Source organism: Diplotaxodon limnothrissa, linkage group LG15 (assembly GCF_057381915.1).
Source record: "Diplotaxodon limnothrissa isolate DT_005_m linkage group LG15, D_limnothrissa_male_GT1.1, whole genome shotgun sequence".
Lineage (NCBI taxonomy): Eukaryota > Metazoa > Chordata > Actinopteri > Cichliformes > Cichlidae > Diplotaxodon > Diplotaxodon limnothrissa.
Window position 1 is genome coordinate 822,449 of NC_140610.1, and position 22,482 is coordinate 844,930.

The 22,482-nt window shown below is 48.4% G+C and overlaps 1 protein-coding gene across 1 annotated transcript in view; it reads right to left on the reverse strand.

The window, feature by feature from the left end:
• Nucleotides 1-22,409, reverse strand: part of LOC146616750 (kinesin-like protein KIF13B) — a 31,364-nt gene extending 8,955 nt beyond the window's left edge. Inside the window, exons 1-36 of the mRNA XM_085373341.1 lie at nt 22,253-22,409; nt 22,043-22,138; nt 21,717-21,799; nt 20,795-20,888; nt 16,428-16,440; nt 16,294-16,354; nt 15,934-16,026; nt 14,926-15,106; nt 14,711-14,798; nt 14,476-14,610; nt 13,751-13,863; nt 13,066-13,177; nt 12,537-12,749; nt 12,333-12,443; nt 11,444-11,578; nt 11,156-11,286; nt 10,485-10,571; nt 10,155-10,336; nt 9,442-9,655; nt 9,184-9,346; nt 8,821-8,967; nt 7,901-8,050; nt 7,607-7,735; nt 6,235-6,408; nt 5,993-6,150; nt 5,365-5,497; nt 5,150-5,293; nt 5,039-5,068; nt 4,818-4,917; nt 3,646-3,772; nt 3,097-3,152; nt 2,897-3,015; nt 2,596-2,772; nt 2,421-2,513; nt 795-947; nt 5-82 (exon numbers count right to left, since the gene is read on the reverse strand). Coding sequence (XP_085229467.1) covers nt 5-82; nt 795-947; nt 2,421-2,513; nt 2,596-2,772; nt 2,897-3,015; nt 3,097-3,152; nt 3,646-3,772; nt 4,818-4,917; nt 5,039-5,068; nt 5,150-5,293; nt 5,365-5,497; nt 5,993-6,150; nt 6,235-6,408; nt 7,607-7,735; nt 7,901-8,050; nt 8,821-8,967; nt 9,184-9,346; nt 9,442-9,655; nt 10,155-10,336; nt 10,485-10,571; nt 11,156-11,286; nt 11,444-11,578; nt 12,333-12,443; nt 12,537-12,749; nt 13,066-13,177; nt 13,751-13,863; nt 14,476-14,610; nt 14,711-14,798; nt 14,926-15,106; nt 15,934-16,026; nt 16,294-16,354; nt 16,428-16,440; nt 20,795-20,888; nt 21,717-21,786 — 4,164 coding nt within the window. The 5' untranslated portion in view covers nt 21,787-21,799; nt 22,043-22,138; nt 22,253-22,409. The remainder of the gene's footprint in view (nt 1-4; nt 83-794; nt 948-2,420; nt 2,514-2,595; nt 2,773-2,896; nt 3,016-3,096; nt 3,153-3,645; nt 3,773-4,817; nt 4,918-5,038; nt 5,069-5,149; nt 5,294-5,364; nt 5,498-5,992; nt 6,151-6,234; nt 6,409-7,606; nt 7,736-7,900; nt 8,051-8,820; nt 8,968-9,183; nt 9,347-9,441; nt 9,656-10,154; nt 10,337-10,484; nt 10,572-11,155; nt 11,287-11,443; nt 11,579-12,332; nt 12,444-12,536; nt 12,750-13,065; nt 13,178-13,750; nt 13,864-14,475; nt 14,611-14,710; nt 14,799-14,925; nt 15,107-15,933; nt 16,027-16,293; nt 16,355-16,427; nt 16,441-20,794; nt 20,889-21,716; nt 21,800-22,042; nt 22,139-22,252) is intronic.
• Nucleotides 22,410-22,482: the final 73 nt, after the last annotated feature.

Below are 22,482 nucleotides of genomic sequence, written 5' to 3' on the forward strand. Positions count from 1 at the left end.
TCACCCGCTCGATGTCCGGCGAGCTCAGGCACCGTCTGGCAGCTCTTCCTCTGCCAGCCAGCTGCTCCCTCACAGCCACCTCCTGCACGCACACACGCAGAGACACACACACACACACACGCAGAGACGCAGAGACACACACAGAGACACACACGCGCAGAGACACACACACACACGCGCAGAGACACAGAGACACACACACACACGCGCAGAGACACAGAGACACACACACAGAGACACACACACAGAGACACAGAGACACACACACAGAGACACAGAGACACACACACAGAGACACAGAGACACACACACAGAGACGCAGAGACACACACACGCGCAGAGACACACGCGCAGAGACACACACACACACGCGCAGAGACACACACGCAGAGACACACACGCACACGCGCAGAGACACACACACACGCGCAGAGACACAGAGACACACACACAGAGACACACACACACACACACACACACACACGCACACACGCAGAGACACAGAGACACACACGCGCAGAGACACACACGCGCAGAGACACACACGCGCAGAGACACACACGCGCAGAGACACACACACACACACACACACACACACACACACACACACACACCTGCTGATTGTTTCCTTCGTGGACACAGCGTCTCTGAGTGTTTCCACTGGAGACAAACTGCTTTGTGTTCATTGAATCAACTGGAAATGTTGGGTTTTAGTTGAGCTCGTGATAAATCTCAGTATTAATGTTTTAATATTCAAATCTGCTTCACATCTCAGGTGAACCACATTTCCACACCTGTCTGAGCCGGTCCAGCGTCAGGATGTTCTCCACAGCCAGGACACTGCGGAGGTATTTCTCGATGGCTGCCTCGCTGGCGGCCGACTGCTCGTCCTCTGCGCTGGCGGCCAGCCGGGCCAGCATCTCCCTGTCCTCTGGACCGTGGATGTCCTGTAGTGGGAAATAAGGCAGTATTTATTCAAAGCCAAATAACACTGTGTTCTGTGTGTGAGCAGATCAAACACCTTTATATTAAAAACACGCTGATCTGGTCGCACTCCTGTGGTAGCATCACGCCATGTTGATGTTTACACAAACACCACGCTCTGTTCGAGTCTACAAAAATCGTCATGGTAACGTCCGATGTTGCCTTCTTCTGAATTTGTCACAATCACAAGACTTTCAGAAAACATGACCTCTGAAGCTGAGGTCAAGGTCAGAGATTTGAACCTAGTATCATATCCTATATTAGTATCAGTGTGTAAAACGTACATCTTCACCTCTTCCATAGGTAGATGCTGCTAATCAATACATCTGATTAACTGATCATCAGCAGGTGTGAGCACTTCTATAAAAGCTAGTCTTTTGTCACTTTGCTGGTCTGGAGCTTTCCGGTGTGTTAACTGAGGAGGAAAGACGATCTCAGAGAAGCAACTGTGGCTGCTCATCAATCTGGAAAGGGTTCAAAGGTCACTCCCAAAAACGTTAAAGCGCATCACTCTGCTGCGATAAAAATGAACAGAGCATTGATCCTTCCCAGGAGGAGCAGCTTCACCCAGAGGTTGCAATGTTTAAGTTCATCATGGCACAATTAGGAAAAGCGTGAACATGTGTCGGCTTATTTGGAAAAGTGTCCATGAGAAAGCCTTTTCTCTCCACAGAGAACGTGCCGTCTACTTCTGGAACGCCGGGATTCATTCCTCCATATGTGCGTCGAAATGTTCTTACTCTAAAATGACCACCAGATTCAAGAAATGTACACGCTCACCATTTTTGTTCTCACTGCCATTTAGCTGATCAGGAAGGCCAGCTCTGTTCTGGGATGCACCCTGGACCCAGTGCAGGTGGTGGGAGACAGAAGGACTCTGATGGACAGAGTCTCCCACCCCATGCATGTGAATGTTGCTGCAGAGCTGCTGCAGTGACAGACTGCTGCATCGTCGATGCATGAAGGAGCGTTTCTGCAGGGCCTTCCTCCCTGCAGCTGTCAGACTGCACAATCACAACTGCTCCCAACAATCATAGATGTTCACATCTGCGCTGTAGCAGCTTCTACTGTTATAACTGCACATTACTTACTCAGCTTATATATATACACTAACTTATTGGAAGTTACATGTCTACATTTTAATGCACAATCACACAATCTGCACGTTTCTAATGATTCTAAATATTCTTCACTATTTAAACATCTTTCAGTCTCCTGCTGTCTGCACATCTGTACACTAATCCCAACAACTGTGCTCTGGTAACTGTTGTCCATGATGTAAATATGTAAAAATTGTGTTTTCTGTTCTTTATATGTGTGTTTTGCTGCTGATACAACCAAATTTCCCCTTGTGGGACAATTAAAGTATTATTCTATTCCCCTTTCCTTCCTTCCTGAACACTAATGCAGACGCCAACATGAATCCTGGTACTTACTCCTGGGATGTTAGAAACCACTTCAAAGGTGATCCCACAGCCGCTGACGGAGCTCCGCTGAGACATCCTCTTCAGCAGACTCTGGGCAAAACCCTGCAGCGCAACAACACATCAGCTGATCTCCTCAGGTGCGGGCTGTGAAGCACACCCATCACACCATCTAAGCTACACACACCTGTCTCCCAGTAACACTGACACAGATGCGTTTCCTGAGGACCAGCTGCATGTAGGCCGGATGGCTCAGCTGCACCACCGTGCGCACCGTCAGGTACACCCTCTGGTCAGCGGGCGCCACGCGACTCAGCTGGGGGCACTCGTGGACCGTGGAGTCCCAGGACGCCTCGGCCTTCACCTGGAACGCATTCACAAGGAAATGACCGGCTCAAGATTTCCCTCCATCTGCATCTGGTAGTTTTAATTCTCTCTAAAGCAGGAAGAAGAAACCTGAGGGAAAAGTCATTTTACAGCCTGCTCACCTCTGGATCATAGTGTTTAACAATATGGAGGTCAAAGAAGTCGTCTTCATCTTCCCCACTGAGCAGCGCGTCCTGTCCTCCGGCCAGCGGGGCCGACACACTGGACTGGAAATCGTCGGCTGGAGGGAAAACGCACACGGAGAGGAGCTTCAGCGCTGCTACAAGCACACGTGGTTTTTACCAGGAGAACAACAACATACCACTGAGATCCAGAAACAGGGCAGGAGTGTGTGTTTCCATCCCAGGTACAGGGACCCTGTGGAGAAAGTGACCAGCTGCTAAGGTTTGTTCCTGAGTGAAGGTGGCGACCGCTCTGTGTTTGACACCGCGAGGACCGTGGATCATTCGACGGCTTCTTGTGAAAGCAGTGCAGTTTTTAACAGTACGCTCGATCACTTACAAACATGCTACAAGTAACTATTGGTTGTTGTCATTAACTCAGTAACTGAAATTCAGACTAAAACAGAGAATAAACAGTCGGACATCTTCAAGATCAAAGGGCACAGAAAATAAAGACAGAATGAATGAATTCAACATTAATTTAGAAGCTTTGAAATGTTAGGTAGTAAAATAAAACGACACTGGAGACTGTGGCCTGAGCTTCTGCATGTTCCATCACATTAAAGATAAATTCACTTTCTAAATACAGGAAAGCTTTTTGGAGCAGCTCCACATTTACCAGAAATCTTTTCTTGCTCATTTTCTTCTGTTGTTTAGAAAAGTAAAGAACCCCAATAAAACCCGCCCACCTCTCTACTGGCGCTCCAGGAATGCCGCTGCCAGCGGACGGGACCATGACGGCGTTCCGTTCTTCGGTGAGGGTCAGCCGGCACTCCAACAGCTGCGATTCCCTTTCAACATCATCCTCCGACTTGTCTGTGCGCGTTCGCAGGAAACGAAAGCAGCAGCAGGAAAAACGTCACAAACGCTTAGTGGTAGAAACACCGCTCAGACAGATTTTTATCATTATTTATAGATTCCCTCACTGGTCGTTATATTAGGTACACCCTTCATATTATTGCAAAAACCCCAAACAAACTAATGGGCTGACACACTGCACCAACTGAACATATTTAGAAATGCAAACATGGTGAAGGAGACCTGCAAATGAATGTGCCGTGCTTATTGGCTCATGGTCTGAGGAATCGAGACTTTCCTGATGTGCTGGGTGTTTCCTCACACAGCCATCCCTGGAGTTCAGTGGCAGCTCTCTGGGTGATGGACAGCGACCACCTGTGCCATCCCTCAGTTACTGCTCTCACACGACTTTCAGAAATCATACTCTGACCTTTAAATTCGTCCAGTTTTTTCAGTAGATGCGCCTCACCCTAACCCTCTCCTCATTCTCGACACGCTCACAAAGGTGTCCGTGCCACCCGCCCAGCTGGGTGACGGCAGTACCCCATCAGCCTTTTATGGCTGAGGGGTAAAAACTGCAGCATCTCTGAACGCACATCACATGTAACCTGGATGTGCTACACAGCCACACGGTCGGCTCAGAGGCGTGTCAGGCTGTTGGCACGCACCACATCCTACGGCGAGCATTACTGCTGCGCCCGTCCCTGTAACCATCACACAGCGCCCATCTGCTGATAGATTCTTCCGACGGGTTAATGGTTCACGCCACGAACGTCAGATAATCTGAAACTGGCGTCTGGAACACGACAGCGGAGTTCACCATACTCAGTGACCTCCATGGTAACCAGATCTCTTTGCTCGAGTTGGATGTGCAGCAGACACAAAGAGCAACGGTGTGATGTCATCACGTCAGCATGGACTCAGGTCTGTGAGGAACGTTTCCAGCTTTTGTTGAATATACAACATGTTTGAAGGCGAAACGCCGTCTAACCCGGTACGAGCAAGGTATACCTAATAAAGTGGCCAGCGAGTCCCCTTTCTGCCCTTGTGTTTCCAGCTGTACCTGCTTTACAGACGATCTTCTGCAGCTGTTGGTCCAAATACTCCTGTCTCTGCGTCAGCGTGACCAGCCACTGTTCCCTCATCCTCTCCAGGTCCACCTCCTACACGCACGCACGCACGCACACGCGTGCACACACGCACACACGCACGCACACACGCACACGTGAGACAGACTGAGACCGTGTCCTCGCCATCACACACAGACTGCACGGCGTCTCTTACCTGATAGCTGTCCATTTCTTCATCTGTAACCTAAAATGTAAATTCATGCACATTAACAGTTAAAAGGCTGAAAACTGAAACCGTGCTCAGTCTGAAGAACGGCGTCCTCACCTGTTTTGGATCGTTTTTGGGGAGACGCACCTGTCGGACCTTTACATCTCCAATAGACACAGACAGGATGGAGGCTGCAACGAGTGGCATGGTGCCCGAGTCCGGCACTGGACAAACTTCCACCTGCACTCGCCGAGACTGTCCCTGTTCAGGAAAGAACCGTTACAGACGGCTGGACTCCTTTCTTCATACCTAATCACACACACACACACAACCTGTCTGAGCTGGAAGATTCCTCCTGTCCGGACGTCTTTAGCAGGAACAACTTCTACAGCTGTGAACTCTCCCGCCTCATTCAGCTCCATCACCTTCACCCACAATTCAAGCTGACGGGTCACCTCGCTCCACCTGTGAGAGACCGCACCATCAGTGCACAGCAACAAGCACAGAACATAAGAAAGGTGCTCAAAGGCTGACGCTGCACCAGATCGGTGCATTCTATCTGAAGGCCAGCAGGTGGCGACAGCTGTGGTTGCAAAAGCTCTCCCTGCAGTCAATGAGATGATGACTTCCTGTTCTGACCTCTGTAAACACTTTTCTCCTTCGTATACGTTATGAATCCCTGTGGGTGGGACTCCTCTCTGCATTGAAGCCAATCACTCAGTGAAGCAGTGGGTGCCGGCGCAGGGACGGTACCTTACTCAGGGGGAGCTCAGGGTGGTGGATCTGAACTCACTTAATTTGGCTCATATAAAATAAATATTACATATAAAGTATAAACATATTCCAATAAAATGCCACCATCTGCTCCAATTTTGATGTCTTCTTGTGTTCATGCTTCTCAAATCTCCCTTTTCAGATTACTGAAGTTTATTTGCTGCAGATGCGCTCGTACTGATGCACCTCTCTCTGAGGGATCTGGTCTTGGCTTGGATCACTCCCAGGTCCCACAGTGCCAGATTCCTGCGATGGTTAGCCTGTTTGTGACCGTACACTTCGATGGCCACCGCCCCCTCAGCCAGAAATTCCACAAAATCTTCCGATACCGGCACAGATAATTCCTGAAGATGACACGAGGCACGTTTTCTGTTAGTGACAACTCACCTGCTGATCACAACTTTTACTTAACCACAGAAACGCTCCACCTTGGTGCTGTCAAACACTACAGTACACTGAGGGTCTCTGGAGGCGGACGCCGAGCTGGAAGAGGCCACCTCTGGAGCGGTGAACACCGGCTCCTCCTGCGCCCAGAAGCGATACTGGCAGAAGACAAAGTTGGACAGGTGGCGAGGAAGCCCGGTGGCCTGGAGGATTTTCACCTAGGATGAGCAGAAATGCACCTCAGAGGGAAAAGGACTTTTTCCCACAACGACAAAACACAACCAGAAGGCAGTTAAGCTAAAGTTAAGTCTGTGAAGGTTCTCAGTCATCCAGGTCATCGTAGTCAAAGGAGCTTGCAAAGAAAAGCGTCTGGACTTCTTTAAGTGGAAGACATTTCACCTCTCATCCGAGAAGCTTCTTCAGTTCTAAGGTCAAACAGACAACATTGTCATCCCCATGTATGTATCAGAAAAACTCAGGAGTTTTCTCCAAGCATCCCGGTGCATTTCAGACCCAGCAACACGCTCAGACACAAGCTGGTTCATCACAAAGACAAAACTCCAAAACACAGACTTAACAATGTGGTGTTTGCGGTACAGTGCAGCGAGGAATGCTCAGACCTCTACATCGGAGAGACCAAACAGCCACTTCACAAGCGCATGGCACAACACAGAAGAGCCACCTCCACAGGACAAGACTCAGCAGTCCATCTGCATCTAAAGGTCAAAGGTCACTCTTTCGAGGATGCCAATGTTCACATTTTGGACAGAGAGGACAGATGGTTTGAAAGAGGAGTGAAAGAAGCATCTATGTCCACTGTGAGCGACCATCTTTGAACAGAGGCGGGGTTTACGACACCAACTCTCTGCCATCTATAATCCAGTTTTGAGATCCCTTCCCAGACGCCTTAACGCCCACTCACATCCTGGGCCATCTGACCTCAGGAAATCACATGATAAGGTGGGGCCAGGTTTCACAATGAACTCACCCGAAACTCTGGCTGATTGGGACCCACACCCAGTTTCCCACCTTGGCTCATGTGATTAGAGGATCATCAGGGGTCCTTTTGTCCCTCTGTGGGGGGTCACTCCCACTAGGTTTATATCTGGGACTCTCCACCATTTGACCTTAGAACTGAAGAAGCTTCTCGGATGAAGGTGAAACGTCTTCAAGCAACTTAAGTCCAGACGCTTTTCTTTGCAAGCTCCTTTGACAAGCTAAAGTTAAGTAAACCTGCCGCACTTCACACGAGCGCATCCAGCTCCATCATACGGGGCAGAAACGCTCGCTTTAAGTGGAGACCTACAACAGGCAGGATTATGACTTCGTGTCCTGCATTATGACTAGCAGCGTTTCGGAGGGGCACGCTGGGTTTCTGCAGAGCTGGACCTGTTAAAGAAACTGAAATCCTCTCACCACGCAGCGGAGTCTGCGCTCATGTGGATCTCCATCTGTGCTGCTCAGCTGCTTGTCAGGACCGCCTCCACCTTCCTCTTCACAGCTCTCTGTACCACGCCACACTTCGATGTGAAGCCGACCTGCCACCTGAAACACACACGGGCATTTCAGCACCATCAGCTAGCTGCTAACTGTCCGTTTGGTGCCGTGCAGGTAAGTTCACACTTCTCCAGTTCATCAGAGGGAAAAACATGGCCGCTGTGGCTGAAAACGAGGCGGCGAGATGCCGGCGTAAAGCCAAAACAATCGTACCTCTCCCTTCTGGTTGATGATGGGCACCGCGTACTGCAGTTTGACGTCGTAGAACAAACAGGCCAGGAAGACATTGGCCACACCGATCAGGCTGTGATTCTCTTGCTCATCGAAAAAGGGGTCGGCACGTTTGAAATAGGAGCGCATCACCTCGATCGGGGAAAAAGGAAGCAAGAGTTAGTGAGAACGTATAATCCCTCATCCACCCAAACATCTGCACACAGGTGCACCAATCACAGAGAGAGAAAACCACTCAACATGCAGACTGGACGAACTGCAGATCAAAACACCAACCTGCTCTTACCCCCGTTCTTCTTCTGGGGGAGCTCCTGTTTCATTTCACTCCAACAAACTGAGTGAAAGATTTGCTCCCTTAAGCTGCCTACACCAGGCTTAGCCAACACCTGAGGTGTCCTTCAGGTTTTAGATCTCGCCCTGGGTCAACACACCTGAATCACACCTGATTAGTTCATTCCCAGGCCTCTGGAGAACTTCAGGACATGTTGAGGAGGTCATTCAGCCTTTAAATCAGCCTGTTGGATCAAGGACACCTAAAACCTGCAGGACTGCGGCCCTCGAGGGCTGGAGTTGGACACCACTGGCCTGCGCTGTCACACTGACAGCAGAGCGAGCCGCAGGCTCTAATACTCAGCTTATTGTTACCTTACGAGACGTTCCACTTAGTGGCAGTTACAACTTTAACCTCAATCACAACTTTCATGTAGTCTGCTGTTGCCAGCAAATTCAAAAAACAAAAACAAAACAAACATTTATATTTCTCAGTCTCACATGTTATGTTTTTTTGTTCCCAGCTTTCCCACAAACGCTCTGACTAATGAGCGTTCCTGCTGCGTGGCTTTCATCAGTTTGATGCATGCTGCGTCCTATTTGTGGGCGTTCTAGTTCGTGTCTCCACTCACTGGATTGTCTTCGTCCAGCTCCTTCCACTCCTGGTAGAGCTCCCTCATGTCCACCAGCCTGTTCTCCATCTTCTCCAGAGCCCAGATCTGCTTCCCTTTACCTTTACGCCGCACCTGGATGGCCGGCTCGCTCAGCACTGCATCGCGCTGCGGCGACAGGAAAACCAAAAATGGCTTTAACAAACGTGCCCCTGTCAGCATTTCCATCCTCACAGTCGGCTACGGCTTTACGAGTTCAATCCATGAGGACTGAAACATCATTTCAACACTTTTCCTCATCAAATGTTGCTGTGAAGCCTTTATTGTCACCTTCTCTTTAACAGGTACCACGTTTGTTTTAAAGCAGACGTCACCCTGCTGTACCTTTCTGTTGGCGTCCAGGTTGGCGGCCGGGATCTGCAGAGTGACCAGATACTCTGTCCTTTTGTTGAGCTCCTCAGCAATGAAGCCGGCCTCCTGAGCCAACAGCCTAGCCCGAACGATCTGCTCTTTAAGTCGTCGCAGGCTGCGGGTTATCATGGCCTCTCTGTAACACAAAGACACGATGACAGTCAGCCACGCTGTGCAGAGGCTCCTGGATTTCTTCTTTGGGGACCTATCCGACAGAGAGAACAGCGCCACCTGTCCTCGCTCCAGCGACGCACACGTTTGTTCGAGCCGGCTGACAACACGGCTGCAGTAGCACTGCCTGGGACGCCCGATGGTTTCTCGGGGGTGACTCGCTGGCGGAGCTGCTGCAGCTCCTGTTCATACATCTGCCTCTGGCGCTCCAGAGCACAGCGCTTCTCCTCCTGGTGCTGCTTCTCCAGGGTCTGCAACACTGACTGCAACGGGTCTGCAGGAGGACACGGGGAGGATAATTGAGAAGACACTGATTATTCTGGCTTTCTATTAGAGACACTGTAGGTGTGAGTGTGAGAGTCAGTGGCTGGAAGCATTGCAGACACACAAACGCTGATAAACCTCAAACCAAATCGACCCCACTAACAGATCAAAGCCTGTCAGAACTGCTTTGGCTTCCAGTAAGACAGTGAGGGCACATTACTGTGTCTGACTTTGGCTGTTCTTCACATTATTTATATTTTTACATTCAAACTCTGCATTCACTCCATTTCCCAGCAGCACACCTGCCAAGCTTGAAGTGAGGGTATCAACAAAACGCTTCAAGATTTTTTCTCCTTTTAGGTCAAAAAATAAAAAAGAATTTTTCAAAAAATGAAAAAACAAACATCTTTTATTAGCTCATCTAACAAATGGCTGACCATTGACAATAATGTTACGATTTGAAGGCAACATTTTGAAAAAGCGTTCGCCCCCCCGTTACTCTGACTCACCGTTGCCTTTCATCATGACCTCGGCCTGGGCGAACTCGTAGCCGAAGCTCCTCTCGCTCGACACGTCGCTGCACGCGTCCGGCTCGCCGACCTCCAGACAGTCGCTGCTCGAACGCTTTGTCATCGCGGCATCCTCCTCTTCCTCGCCCCCCTTTTGCACCCTTTGCCTGGGCAGGTTGATCCTGTGCTCGCGTGTTGATTCGCACAGAGGAAAGAGCGAGTCGGACAAAGAGGAAGCGTCGCAGAGTGAAAGAGAAACACTTTGTTACCACATGTAACAAATGTCGGCGTGAGAAATACGACGCCGCAGATCCAGGTTCAAACGCACACCTGAAAAAGTGGTTGTTCCCCCACAGGATCCTGTCGCCATGGTGAAGCTGCACGGGATTCACGACCTCGGTGCCGTTCACGTACGTTCTGCAGAGAAAGCACAAAGCAAACATTTGATGTGCATCTACAGAAACAAATGAACTCTCCCAAAAATATTAAGTATAGTTTTAGGTTGTTGCATCATTATTAGAGCACACGGCTCTGATTCAACTCATAAAAACATTTTATTTTAGTCGGGCTGGTGCATCCTGGTGCTCTACTACAAAGCACATGGAGCAAACCCAGGGCATCTTTTCCTTAGATGGATTCACTCAGTCTGACATCAGCAGTCACACAAATGCAGATTGAACTAAAATCAACGCAGGGTTGCCAAATGTAGGCAGTCCATATCACCGGAGTTTGCTGCATGTGATCAATAACCAACATGGACGGAAACAATAACACTGGAAAAATATGAAGCTATTAAACAGAACACAGCTGCTGTCACCAAAGTGCTTGGTGGCAGCTCCACAGTGCTCGTCATTGCTGCTAACATTTGAGGCACTTTGCAGGAAAGTGTTGTCTGCAGCTGTGAGATTGACCTGCAATCCAATTCAAACTGAACGCAGCTTTGTGAGCATCGCAATGAGCCGGTCTTCTGCAGTATCGTTTGTCACGGGCTAGCTACATACTTAGCATTGCGGTGAGGAGTGAGCACCACGCCGTGGCTCTCTGTGACGTCAATGACACAGTGTTCTGCTTGGATGGCCATCCCACACAGCTGGATGTCCTGTGAGTCGGCTGAACCCACGCGCGAGTGATCCTGGATACAGGACAACGGTCACTTAACAATCTGAATACTAACACAAGCAAAACAGCTGCACCTGAGCACATCTGCTGTTTGTTAATGCAAACATCTAATCAACCAATCAAATGGCAGCAACTCGATGTATTTAGGATGGATGGTGAGTTCTCGGTACTTTTAGGTAGTAGACCAGCAGCTCGTTGAGGGCAGGGTCAGCGTTGAGGTTGACCAGATAGCACTTATCGTCGACCACTCGGATACCAGACGACTGCAGAGAAATGCCCAGGCTCTCCAACTGCCTCTGACGCTCCTGCAGAGAACACACGTCACGTTCAACACAGGAACTAACCGAGCGATTGTTCTGATCTGGAGCTGCTTGATGGAAGAAAAGAGAAGTGGCTGGGATACTAAACAATCTCCATCATGAACAAAACAAAAGACTGATGACATGCGTCTGCTCAATAAATGAATTGATTCTGAGTTCAAAGAGAGTTTTTAAAAATATATTCCTCTGGATAGAGATGGAAAAATAACGTATTCAGCGTGTCCTGAAAACTGAAGCTAAGCTGAAGCGTTGAGCTGCAGTTCCTCTAACGGCCACTTGAGGCTGCAGGTCTACGGGCTGGTACAATGACAGCGTCACCATCACTACCACCACTTATGGATGCTTTCAGTTCATTTCAAACCGCTGCACAGTGGCTGAATGCATTTTTTACCTTATCCATTTGAATACTAGTAACACGTAGAGGTTGGATGCAACCCTCTCCCAGTGAGGTGACAAACAGCTGACTGAAGTTGCTAACCCTCTTAGCTGTGCTGTTGGTGTCTTTTGGCCCAGTTTATAGAATGATGTGACCAACAGCACGGCCGTGTGTGCAGTACTGTCCGTCTCAGCGTTGGTGAAATCCCATAATTTAATTAGTTTGTAGTTTAACAGTGTTTACACCTTCCTGTCAAAGCCTTCGAGCGTTAGCTGATAACTCCAAACACTGAGGATTTAAACGCTATCAGAAAGCCACGGTGACGTGTTTTGTATGCGGTCTTGTGTGTTTGTGTGTTGCTACCTGTGCAATGGCCTCCGTTTTCCTAAGTTTGTCCTCCCAGGTGACCGTCATATCTTGGATCAGTTTCTCCGACTCCTCCAGTCGCTCCTTGAGCTCGGGGGCCTTCATAGACTGAGAGTGACAGCAGCTTCATTAGACTCTGGACGTGTGTGGATTATTACCCATAATTCTCACTGATCAGTCACAGGCTGAACGAGGCCAAACCTCCGCCTCGGTGAGCTGCTCCTTCAGCTTCTCCACTTCCTCTCGTAGCTCGCGGATGATCCTTGCGTTGGGGTCTTCGTTCACCACGGCGTGGTTGACGATGTTCTTGGCCCGGTCGGCGTAACGAAGAGTGGACAGCGTCTCGTCGTAGTTGTCTGCTGCTGGGCTGATAGTGGCCACCATGGCGGTGCGACTGTTCCCTCCGAGGCTGTCCTGCAGGTACGAACATCACCTTAAACTCTGAGCATTACAGTAATATAATTAAGCACAATGACTCATGAGCACGCAGCTGAAATCTAGGATGTTGGGGAAACAACATTTCACACCATTACAATGCTATCTGGAGCCAAATTAAACACCCAAAGCTGGCAAATGGAGCCTTTTTCAAACTGAGCAGAACTAATGAAACAAACAGCAGAGCCTTGAAACGTCACAAAATTAATTCATTTGAGGCAAAAGAAATCCTCCGATGTGAGTTTGCAGTGCGATCTGAGGCTGCATACTTGAAAACAAAGTTCCTTTCTTGTACCTTGAGCAGCCAGGTGAGCACAGAGTCTCTGTAGGGGACAAACTTGCTCTTGTTCTTCCCTGCTCCGTGGTCAGCCAAGGCAGAGATGACTAAACCCAGAGTGCTGAGAGATCTGCAGGGAGGGACAGAGAAAGGGCTTGTGATGCTAAGATTAGAAGTCCACACCTGAACAATCTCAGCTTCAAACGACTGAGTGAAGCACCGACTCAAAGACCGCTCCTGTCGGTTTGTTAGCCGGACGCCGATGCGCTTCTGCAAAACATCTTTAATTGCAGAAACTAAAATATGCTTCCTGTTCAGGGGCGTTCACACTGGTGACCCAATAGCAGGCTACACACATCAGAACTGTTTCAGCACTAGAGATGCTCAGAGATGCAGAGAAACAAGAAGTTTCCAATAACTTCAAACAAACACGGGTGTCTGGAGGCTCTACAGCCGAGGTGGGGAGCTCCAGGCCTCGAGGCCGGTGTACACCCTGGGTCAGCACACCTGATTAGGTCATTACCAGGCCTGTGGAGAACTACACAACATGCTGAGGAGGTCATTTAGCCGTTTAAATCAGCTGTGTTGGCTCATCATCTAAAACCTCGAGGCGGACACTCTGCTCTAGACTGAAGACAAACAGCAGCAGGCAGTAAAACCGTCTCGACTGTCAGTATCACAGCTTTATTTTATGCGCACTCACTTGTTGATGTTGCTGCCTTCTTTGAGCCGCTCCCCTGCAGCTCCAGTCTTCGCTGCCCGCTCGCTTCCAGCCAGATCCACCAGACTCAGCTTGCTCACCTTCTCCCCGCTCGTCTGCAGCAAACACACGGCGCCACACAGGAGCTCATCGAGCTAGAATCTCTCATAGCTTTTGAATGAGAACGACTCAACAGAAGCAGCGATTCACAGACAAAAGACGAATAAAACACATCTGGGTATCGCAAATGTTGACGCCAATTATTATTTTATACCTTTTTTTATAGATGTAACTGAAAAACTGGACACATGATGTGTTTTTGTGACAGAATGCTAACAGCAAAGTGCCAACAGACACCGACAGGTTTGAGTGTTTATACTTCATAGTAGGTCAGTGTTGCTTAACAACACAATAAATAAAGAAATAAATTCCTCCAGATGTTTGCGTCACTCTTCGAGTCCGGTCCTGGTACCTGACCGCTGTCAAAGAAAGTCAAATATGAAAACACGAGGGCTGGCTCAAGACTTTTGCACAGTGCGATGCAGGTCTGGCTGGTCGACTAACATCAATGTGAGGATCAGCTGCTTCTCAGTGTTGCATGTTGGGACTTTGAATAAGACGAAACGAGTCCCCTTGAGTTCGGACACATTTCATTAACACTCGAGCCAATAACTGAAAAATAATCAGCTGCACAGAGAGACGGCGTGCACATGCGAGCGTGTCCTTACCCCAGACCGCAGGTCCATGAGCGTGTGCGTGAGGATGATGTTGAACACGGCGTGCGACCTGCTGCTCTCCTCATTCATGTTTGTGGCCGCCACCGTGCGAGACTTATTTCCCTCTGACATCAGAGACTCGATGTCCTGTTGAACACCAACAAACACACGCGCCGTCTGCAGCCACCGTTATTACTTCCTGGTCCTCGGAAACCCGATGCGATAAAGAAAGAAACAGCTGGTTTACCTCGTAGCTGGTCACAGCCAGACGGGAGAGACCGTCCACGTAAGGCCCCAAAACTTTGTGCTCTCTGACTCTCAGCGCTTGTCGGCTTCTGCAGAAATAAGGAGACGGTCACAGCTTTGAGTCCTTCAGCTGCCTGGACTTGTTCAGGGACCCTGAATGTTTCATGTTATTCCAACATCCCAGCAGAATGACGAGCGAGGCTCTCAGCATCTCACCCCTTCGGGTCGAGCAGGTCTCGGACCTTCTCGTTGTAAATCTCCATGTAGGACACCTCCACAGTGAAGCTCTCCCCTTCACGGGCCTCCTTCTCAGTCCTGCTGAACAGCGAGCTGCAGAGTCGAGGGATAAGACCGGGCTGCTCTGACGAGCCCATCATGGTGTACGACTTCCCAGAACCTGAAGATAAACGATCCAGACGCCAGTGAGAGACAGAACGAATCACTGATCATTTAACACAGAGCGCTGCAGCTAATGCTTGTATCCAGGATCATAACAAACTTAATTCATTTAGGAAAATTCAGCTGGAATAAAAGAAGCTGCCAAACTAGAGTCAGGTGAGAGCGCTTCATGTCTGACGAGAGTGTGAGGGTCTCAAACAGCATCCCATGTTATTCATTTGTAATCACGAAGAGGGGACTGCTGGGCCAGGCTTATGTTGCACCCTGCAGCTGTTTGACAGACGAGGCTTATGGGAGCTGTGGGCAGGGAGGGGCTGACCTGCCCGAACCTGCATCTGCCCATCAATCAAAAGTTAATCTACTTGTTTCGGTTCAGCAGATGGAAAAATGGCAAAGAAGATGGCGTCCTGACAATATCAGCCACGGCATCATTACTTCATCACGTATGAAGTCGAAGACACCAAGTGCTGCTTCTGCTTAAACAGGCAGAGCGTGCCGTGATAGTAAGATGGACTGTGCCAGCTCTTTCCTCCAGAGCCAATATGTGCAGCGCGACAACAGATCAGTACCCACGTGGGTCAGGAAACACTCAGCATTCAGACAGAAACAGTGTGAAACAGCTTACTGCGCTGTGGAGCACAGAAACAACGTTTTGCAGTGACTGTGACCCAAACTACTGAGAACTAAAAGTCACAAACAGTCAAATCCTGACTCGCTTCATTCAAACCTGACGTAGGAGGACAAATGGAAACATGTGATGCTGCGGTAGGATGTGCAGTTCCTCTTATCGTTACTCATTTGAAAGTTGTTGTTCTGAAATGTTACCCGTCTGCCCGTAAGCAAAGATGCAGGCGTTGTAGCCCATGAAGGCATTGTCCAGCAGACTCTCCCCGAGGCACTGGAACACCACGTCCTGACCTGCACACAAAACTCAGACTAACTGCTGGAATCAGACACAAACGAAGCTGATGAGCTACAAACTTTTAACACGAACGAGACGACAGGAAGAATAATTTCGCTGTTTTCAGACTGAGCCACAACCAGTGTGACGCAGTGTGTAACCCCTTCATCCCAGCCCCCCCACGGCCGCTTTCTCAGCTCCATAAATAGCTCAGCGCATCAGGAAACACTGTCAGGAGACACGTTTGAACAGACTGACATGAACCTCTGTGAAAATGTACCAACCTGCAAACTTGTCTTTCTGAGAGTCGTCCATAGACCAGAAACAGTAGTCGTACGCAAAGACCTGCAGAAAACATGCGACACACGTCTGTAATGTGCACACCATAAATGTGTGATTAATAACTCATCATATTTACCTTGGGCTGATTCCTGGAGACAGAAAAGAAGAAATAATATTGTTACTGATATTTAAACTTATTTGTCATATTTCTCAGTAAAATCTTTGACCACAAACACACACGTGCACACGCACACATGAACTGACCTCGTTCGAACCTTTGGTCGCGTTTAATAAACATCCACTGAGTGTGTATGCACGGATGTGTGTTACAGAGAAACACAAGAGTCTACTTTAAAAGCTTGTTTTTCCTGCAACCAAGTGCTAAAAAACACAAAATCGGTTTCTATCTGCTTCCTGTTATTGTCTTACTAGAAACAGGCTGACAGCATCTTTGAATGGGTTTGTGCTCCAGGCTGTGAAACATTCAGGCTGATGTCAGTTGAAGAGCTTCCATACTGGCTTTTCCACTTGTGCTGTTTTTCTGAGGAAGCAGAAAAGCAGCAGGACTGAAGGAAACTTGAGGCTTTCCTGTCTGCAGCCGGATGGAAGACGGCTGTGCAGATCTCCAAGAAGAGGAAGTTCGGTGCAGATGGTATCTTCAAGGCTGAGCTCAATGAGCTCCACGCTGGGGAGCTGCTGAGCACTCTGGGGCAGAGGCGGGTGTGTGGACGGTCAGCTGAACGAACAGGATGCGGTGGGCTTTAAGGCAAAGCTCAAGCTACATCAGGACTCCGGCTCAGACGTGACGCTGCCCCCATCTGCCAGACACGCGAGCTCAAATACAACAACCACCAAACTGCTCACTGCACTCAAAACCAAAGCGTGAGCGTCATATTCCAGGGAGCACAAGTGCCCCCACACAGGAGGAAGCAAAAGCCAATCATATAACAGCACAATCAAACTAACCCTGTACAAGCAAAACAACGCAAACACTGACAACACACAAGTCTGACATGCAATAATATGGCAGCATTTTCAGCCACACTGAGTCACTAAAAGTAAAGGTTTCGCACTCTCACTCACTCACACACACACACACACACGAAACAAGGCCTCCCTGTGTGAGACTGGGCTGGTCCATGAAAGAGCAGCCTTTAGTCCCGCTCTCCTGGGACGGTGAGGACATTCCTGAGATAACTGGAATCACTAAAGCAGGACGACGGTAGGTCAGCAAGTCTGTGATCAACAAAGTCTGGCTTTATACAACCAGTGATTTACAAATCAAAAAAATGGAGACGTCATAGTGAAGACATAAAATTAAATGTTATCATGAAGTTTGATATTTTAAAATCCATCCCAGGGCATTTTCTTATATATTAAATGTTCTCTTAGAGCATCCGAGGAAATTCATGAAAATAACTGTTGGAGTCCTGAACTCTTCCACAGCAGCATTTTTCATTTCTCTTTGATATTTGGGCTGATTGGCACCTGATGAACGTAAAAACAAAGAAATCACCAGGTTTTTTTTTTACCTAATTTGTGTTTCTAAGAAAAATCAGAGCCATATGAGGATATCAATTTAAAATTTCGATAGAACAGTAGCAGCATAATGTCCTCGTAAGTGGATATCAGGCCTTTGAAGAGCAAGACTTAGTATTTTGGTCTAAATAACCCAAAATGTGACGTCCACATATGTGGACGGAGGTCCTAGGAGGGTAAAGCAGGAACAGGGCTTCATTAATCTGACAGGCCCTGCTGGGCTGCAGCCTCCCATGGTGCTGGGACATATTAACACCCCCTGAAGCAGCTGAACCATCAGGCAGTGAGCTGACTAAGCACAAACTTTACAGAAGAGGCCGTCCTCTTCACAGCAGACAGGGGAACTGCAGTACTACAGACACAGATGCCTTCTGCTTTCCACTTTGGCTGAACACGAAATGCACACAAAACAATCGGCACACAGAACCGTCTGTTAGAGACGCTGATAGCAAAACACCTGCAAGTGGCTAATATGATCAAATCAGCCGATGACGTCGGTCTGCCGCTATTATCGCCTAACGTCTACACCCTCTTTATTATGAATTCATATTATGATCCTGCTGTGTAATGATGGTAGCATGTGTTCCCTCCTACAGGAGCTGACCAATCATGATCAACCTTTGCATGAACACCCTGTGAGTGCAAACATCTGAGTTATACAGATATTTTATACAAATCCAACAATCGTGTGCATTTGTACATTTGACAGTGCGATTAAGCACCAGGCTGAACGTCAGGTTGTGCGTCACAATCCAACGTATTATAGCGTCACACTGCAATGACTGCAGCGTTTGTAACGTCCCATTGAGACAGCAGTGGTAGGACTGGAGACCAGCTTGTGCCACAGAGGCCAAAAAAGCAGTTTAACTCCAGTCGGCAGGAAGGTTTTGGAGAAGTCGGCGACACGTGAGAAGATTATGTGAAATGCTAAAGCTTCGTAAAGACCAAATTTACCGACTGGATAAATTAGGTCACGCCTTCCATTAGGAAGAATAAAATTCTCTTCTATAGTAACAACACTGCTGATTCTTGTTAGTTTGTTAATGTAAAATCGAACTATCATGAGTTACAGATGAGTTTACCACCTCCACCGTTCCCGTCTGACCTCCGTGCTGGTCTGGGACCATCTGTGCCGCACTGAGCCTGTAAAACGTGTTCATACCGAGCCCCAAATGGGGAAACGCAGCGCCGCTGAAGCGTGTCAGGACAGAAGAAACACAGATACACACGCATGAAAAAATGCAAAGAATCACAGTGAAATATGAGACTCGAACCTCCTTACAAAGGCAGTGATTCATTTAGTCCATGTTTGCCCTAAGGCACAGTTACATGCTGAACAGGGAACCTGAACGAGGGCCAGGACCTCCAGGGAACATCTCCCTGCACCACTCAGTATCTGGCTCACTGCAACACGAGGAGGAGGATCGGCCATCAAAACAAATACAGCTTTGTGTGTGCACAGCAACGCGCTGCACCAGTGTGACATCATAAACGCGACTGGTGTTACAGAAAACTCCGACACCATTTCCCTTTGCTTCTTCCTGCTCCTTCAAATGTGTGTCAAACTACCTGAGCAGGGCTGAGCCGGGACACACGCCCTTTGTAAAGAGTAACGATGCAGAAGAGCCAGAGGGAGATTTCCACGGAGGGTGGGTGGAGTTCTAGATTTGAGCCCTTTTCCAAACAACTGGGCGCCAACCTGAAAAGCTGGTTAGATTCTCTCCAAACTCACCTGACGGTAACTAAATGAGTGAATCTGTGATACAGTCAGTCCTGCTATTGTACACATATTACAGCACACTCACAGCCAGGAATCTCACTGAACTGTCTGCACTTGTCCAATGCAAATAGCTGCTCATAAAAAGGAGAGATAGTCATTAAAATGTTGCAGCGATGAGGAGAAGAGTGTTGCTGTGTAAGGCAGAGGGCCTGATGATGTCATGGTCTTACCCTGATAGCATGATATCAGGATATCGTTGCTTGTGGCGCAAAAAAGTTGCAGCTACCGCAGTGGCTTTGTGACCCCACAGAGGTCACGCACAGAGGTCAGTGTAAGACATGTAGGTGGCTGTATCGGTGAGTGCATGTGATTTTGGTCATCACACTGACACATTACAACTTCTGCTTCTACAAACCAACCAATAGAAATGCAGCATGAAAGACCAAGTATCACAGGTGAAGAGTCAATGTGACCGAGAAGCTGAAAACCTGGTACGGCAGCCTTTCAACCATCTCACGTCATGGAACCACGTCCACGATGCTGTGTCAATACTCACGGAAACAGGAAACGGTTTACAGAGCTTGTAGACCCCCTGCTCACCACTTTTGCACTGGCCTCACATTTCTGACCTGGAAGCTGTGTGTATGGTGCTGATTCACTGAGACAATGTCTGTCTTGGTAAATACTTATCCAACAAAGGACCAGACGCAAGCCTAAATCTCTGAATGTTCTTCAGCGGCTATCATGACAGCGACATCGCACGGTAGGAAGTAGCAAAGGAATTGCAGCTCTGAATCATAGCCAAAGATTTAGTAGCTATCATCAGTCTACAGAAAAACCAGAGTTTATTAGATCCATGCTGCAAAGTTCAATTTAACACGTTCTGAAGCACACCTATGGTCAAGCTCCAGGTCATGCTCCAGCCACCAACACCGGTGCACGTCTGAAACACAGCTAAACAAGCTGTGGCGTGCTGCTTAACTAAAGTTTACTTTGTCAAGTGTGATGTCATCAGATTGATGATCCGCAGCAACGTGACTCAAGCCGACACGTCTGCTCAACAATGTTTCCTGACAAAGAAACTGATTGGCTAACCAGGGAGGCTCCACTGTGGACAGGATCAAAGCAGGAGTAGATGTTGTGGTGAAAGTGGAACAAAGGAGAAAAACGAAACCACAAAGTGTCTGAAATTTAAACAGGTTGGCTTCAAACTCACGACTACTTTCTTCCATGTAACAGCTTACCGGGGGTCTGCTGTGTTCATACTAGTGACGGCTGGATGCAGGACTGTCTGGTTCCCATCAATCTCCACCACACATTTGGTTTTCAGGTCTTTTTCTGGATAGTGGAGAAAAACAACATGTGATTTTTGGACTAAAAAAAACAAAGTGAAATGTTCAAAAACAATCTGCAGTCTTCATAATGCACCGTTTAAAAGCAGCAGCTCATATACTGGGTGTCATAACTTTCCCTAAAAGTGACTGAGTCACTCTGCAGAGTAACAGGTGGCATGCATGCATGCATGCCTGTGTGTCCTTAAGCTTCAAACAGGCCAACAAAGGGAGGCAGGAAAGAGGTTTTATTGAGGCTGATTCATCCAGGCCTGCACAAACACTACGACCAGTTTACAACTCCCTGTGCAGACACTAAGGAAAACCAGGCTCACACCTTCTCTTCCTCATTCCTACCTGCACTGGAAGGATTTTAAGGCGGAGACAGAGCAGCAACTTCCTGTCAGAGTAGGTGTTAGGGCATATGAGTCACAAGGTTGTATTTTATCTTTTAAAATACTTTATCAGCTTTCATTTGAGGGTCTTAATCAGAAAGTGATAGCTACACTTAAAAGTTCAAAGGTTGCTGCTGCAGTTAGCTGACACTCCAGTCCAGCTCAGCTGTTGTCAGAAGTAACAGGCCAGTGACAGTGCACAAAACACGTCTCTGCCATATTTGAAGCTTAAATTTAAAGACATAAGAAGTGCGTGTATACTTCAGAGCTTGAGGAGAAACCGAACCCTGCACCGAGCCTTACTGTTTACCAAAAGTTGAACGAGAGCAAACACGGACTCAGATATGGGTGAAGTGCAGGGCCGATACTTCCCTTTGAAGGTGGACGGTTGCCTTTAAAAGGCTTCACTGAAACCAGCGAGTGCAGCCGTTTGTACTCACCTCTCCTGTTCATTGGCCGCACACGAACAGCCACCTTTACATTGGAGTCACTGACACTGTTGTCATCCATGGTGGCACCTGACCTGCGTCACATGAATTAAAAAACAAACAAACCCCAAAACACCCGTGAAATGACTTGGCGTGTACGTAATATCACACATTGTGAGATAACACTTATTTATCCGAGTGACACCTGAACACAGCGATTAAACTGCGTTCATTTTCGAAATCACTTTAACTCCAGTCAGTGACTGGTGAAGTCTGCCGTGAGAAGATAAGGCAAAGAAAAGAAATAAACCCTCCATAGTTCAGAGTAGCAAACTAACCGTGTGTGCAGTGGTTTGCCCGTCCGACTCCCTCCTCTCCTCTCAGGCACCTTCAAGTAGTGACACACAGCAGCTAGCCGGACACGCTAATGAGGGCTGCATGACAGCAGCAAACAGGATTAAATACTTCCACATTTACCGCCGACAAAAGTAACCGGCACTAGTACACAGCACCGTGGAAAGCCCCGTTAAGGTCTAAGAAACACTTACGATGGTCCAGGGTTCACAACCACAGCTCCTCCACCTGTTGCATTTCCTGAAGACTTCCCGCAGGAATCAGTCAAGCCATGTCAGCTCGCGGCTAAAGGGATTTGCTGCGAGACTTAAGTCGGAGAGCTTCCAAGTCCGTCAGCTGCTCCGCGCACACGCGGACCGTCGCTATGAGACGGAATGGAGCGCCGCTCTGTGGTCGCACCTGTCGTAGAGTCTGCGCGTCTCCT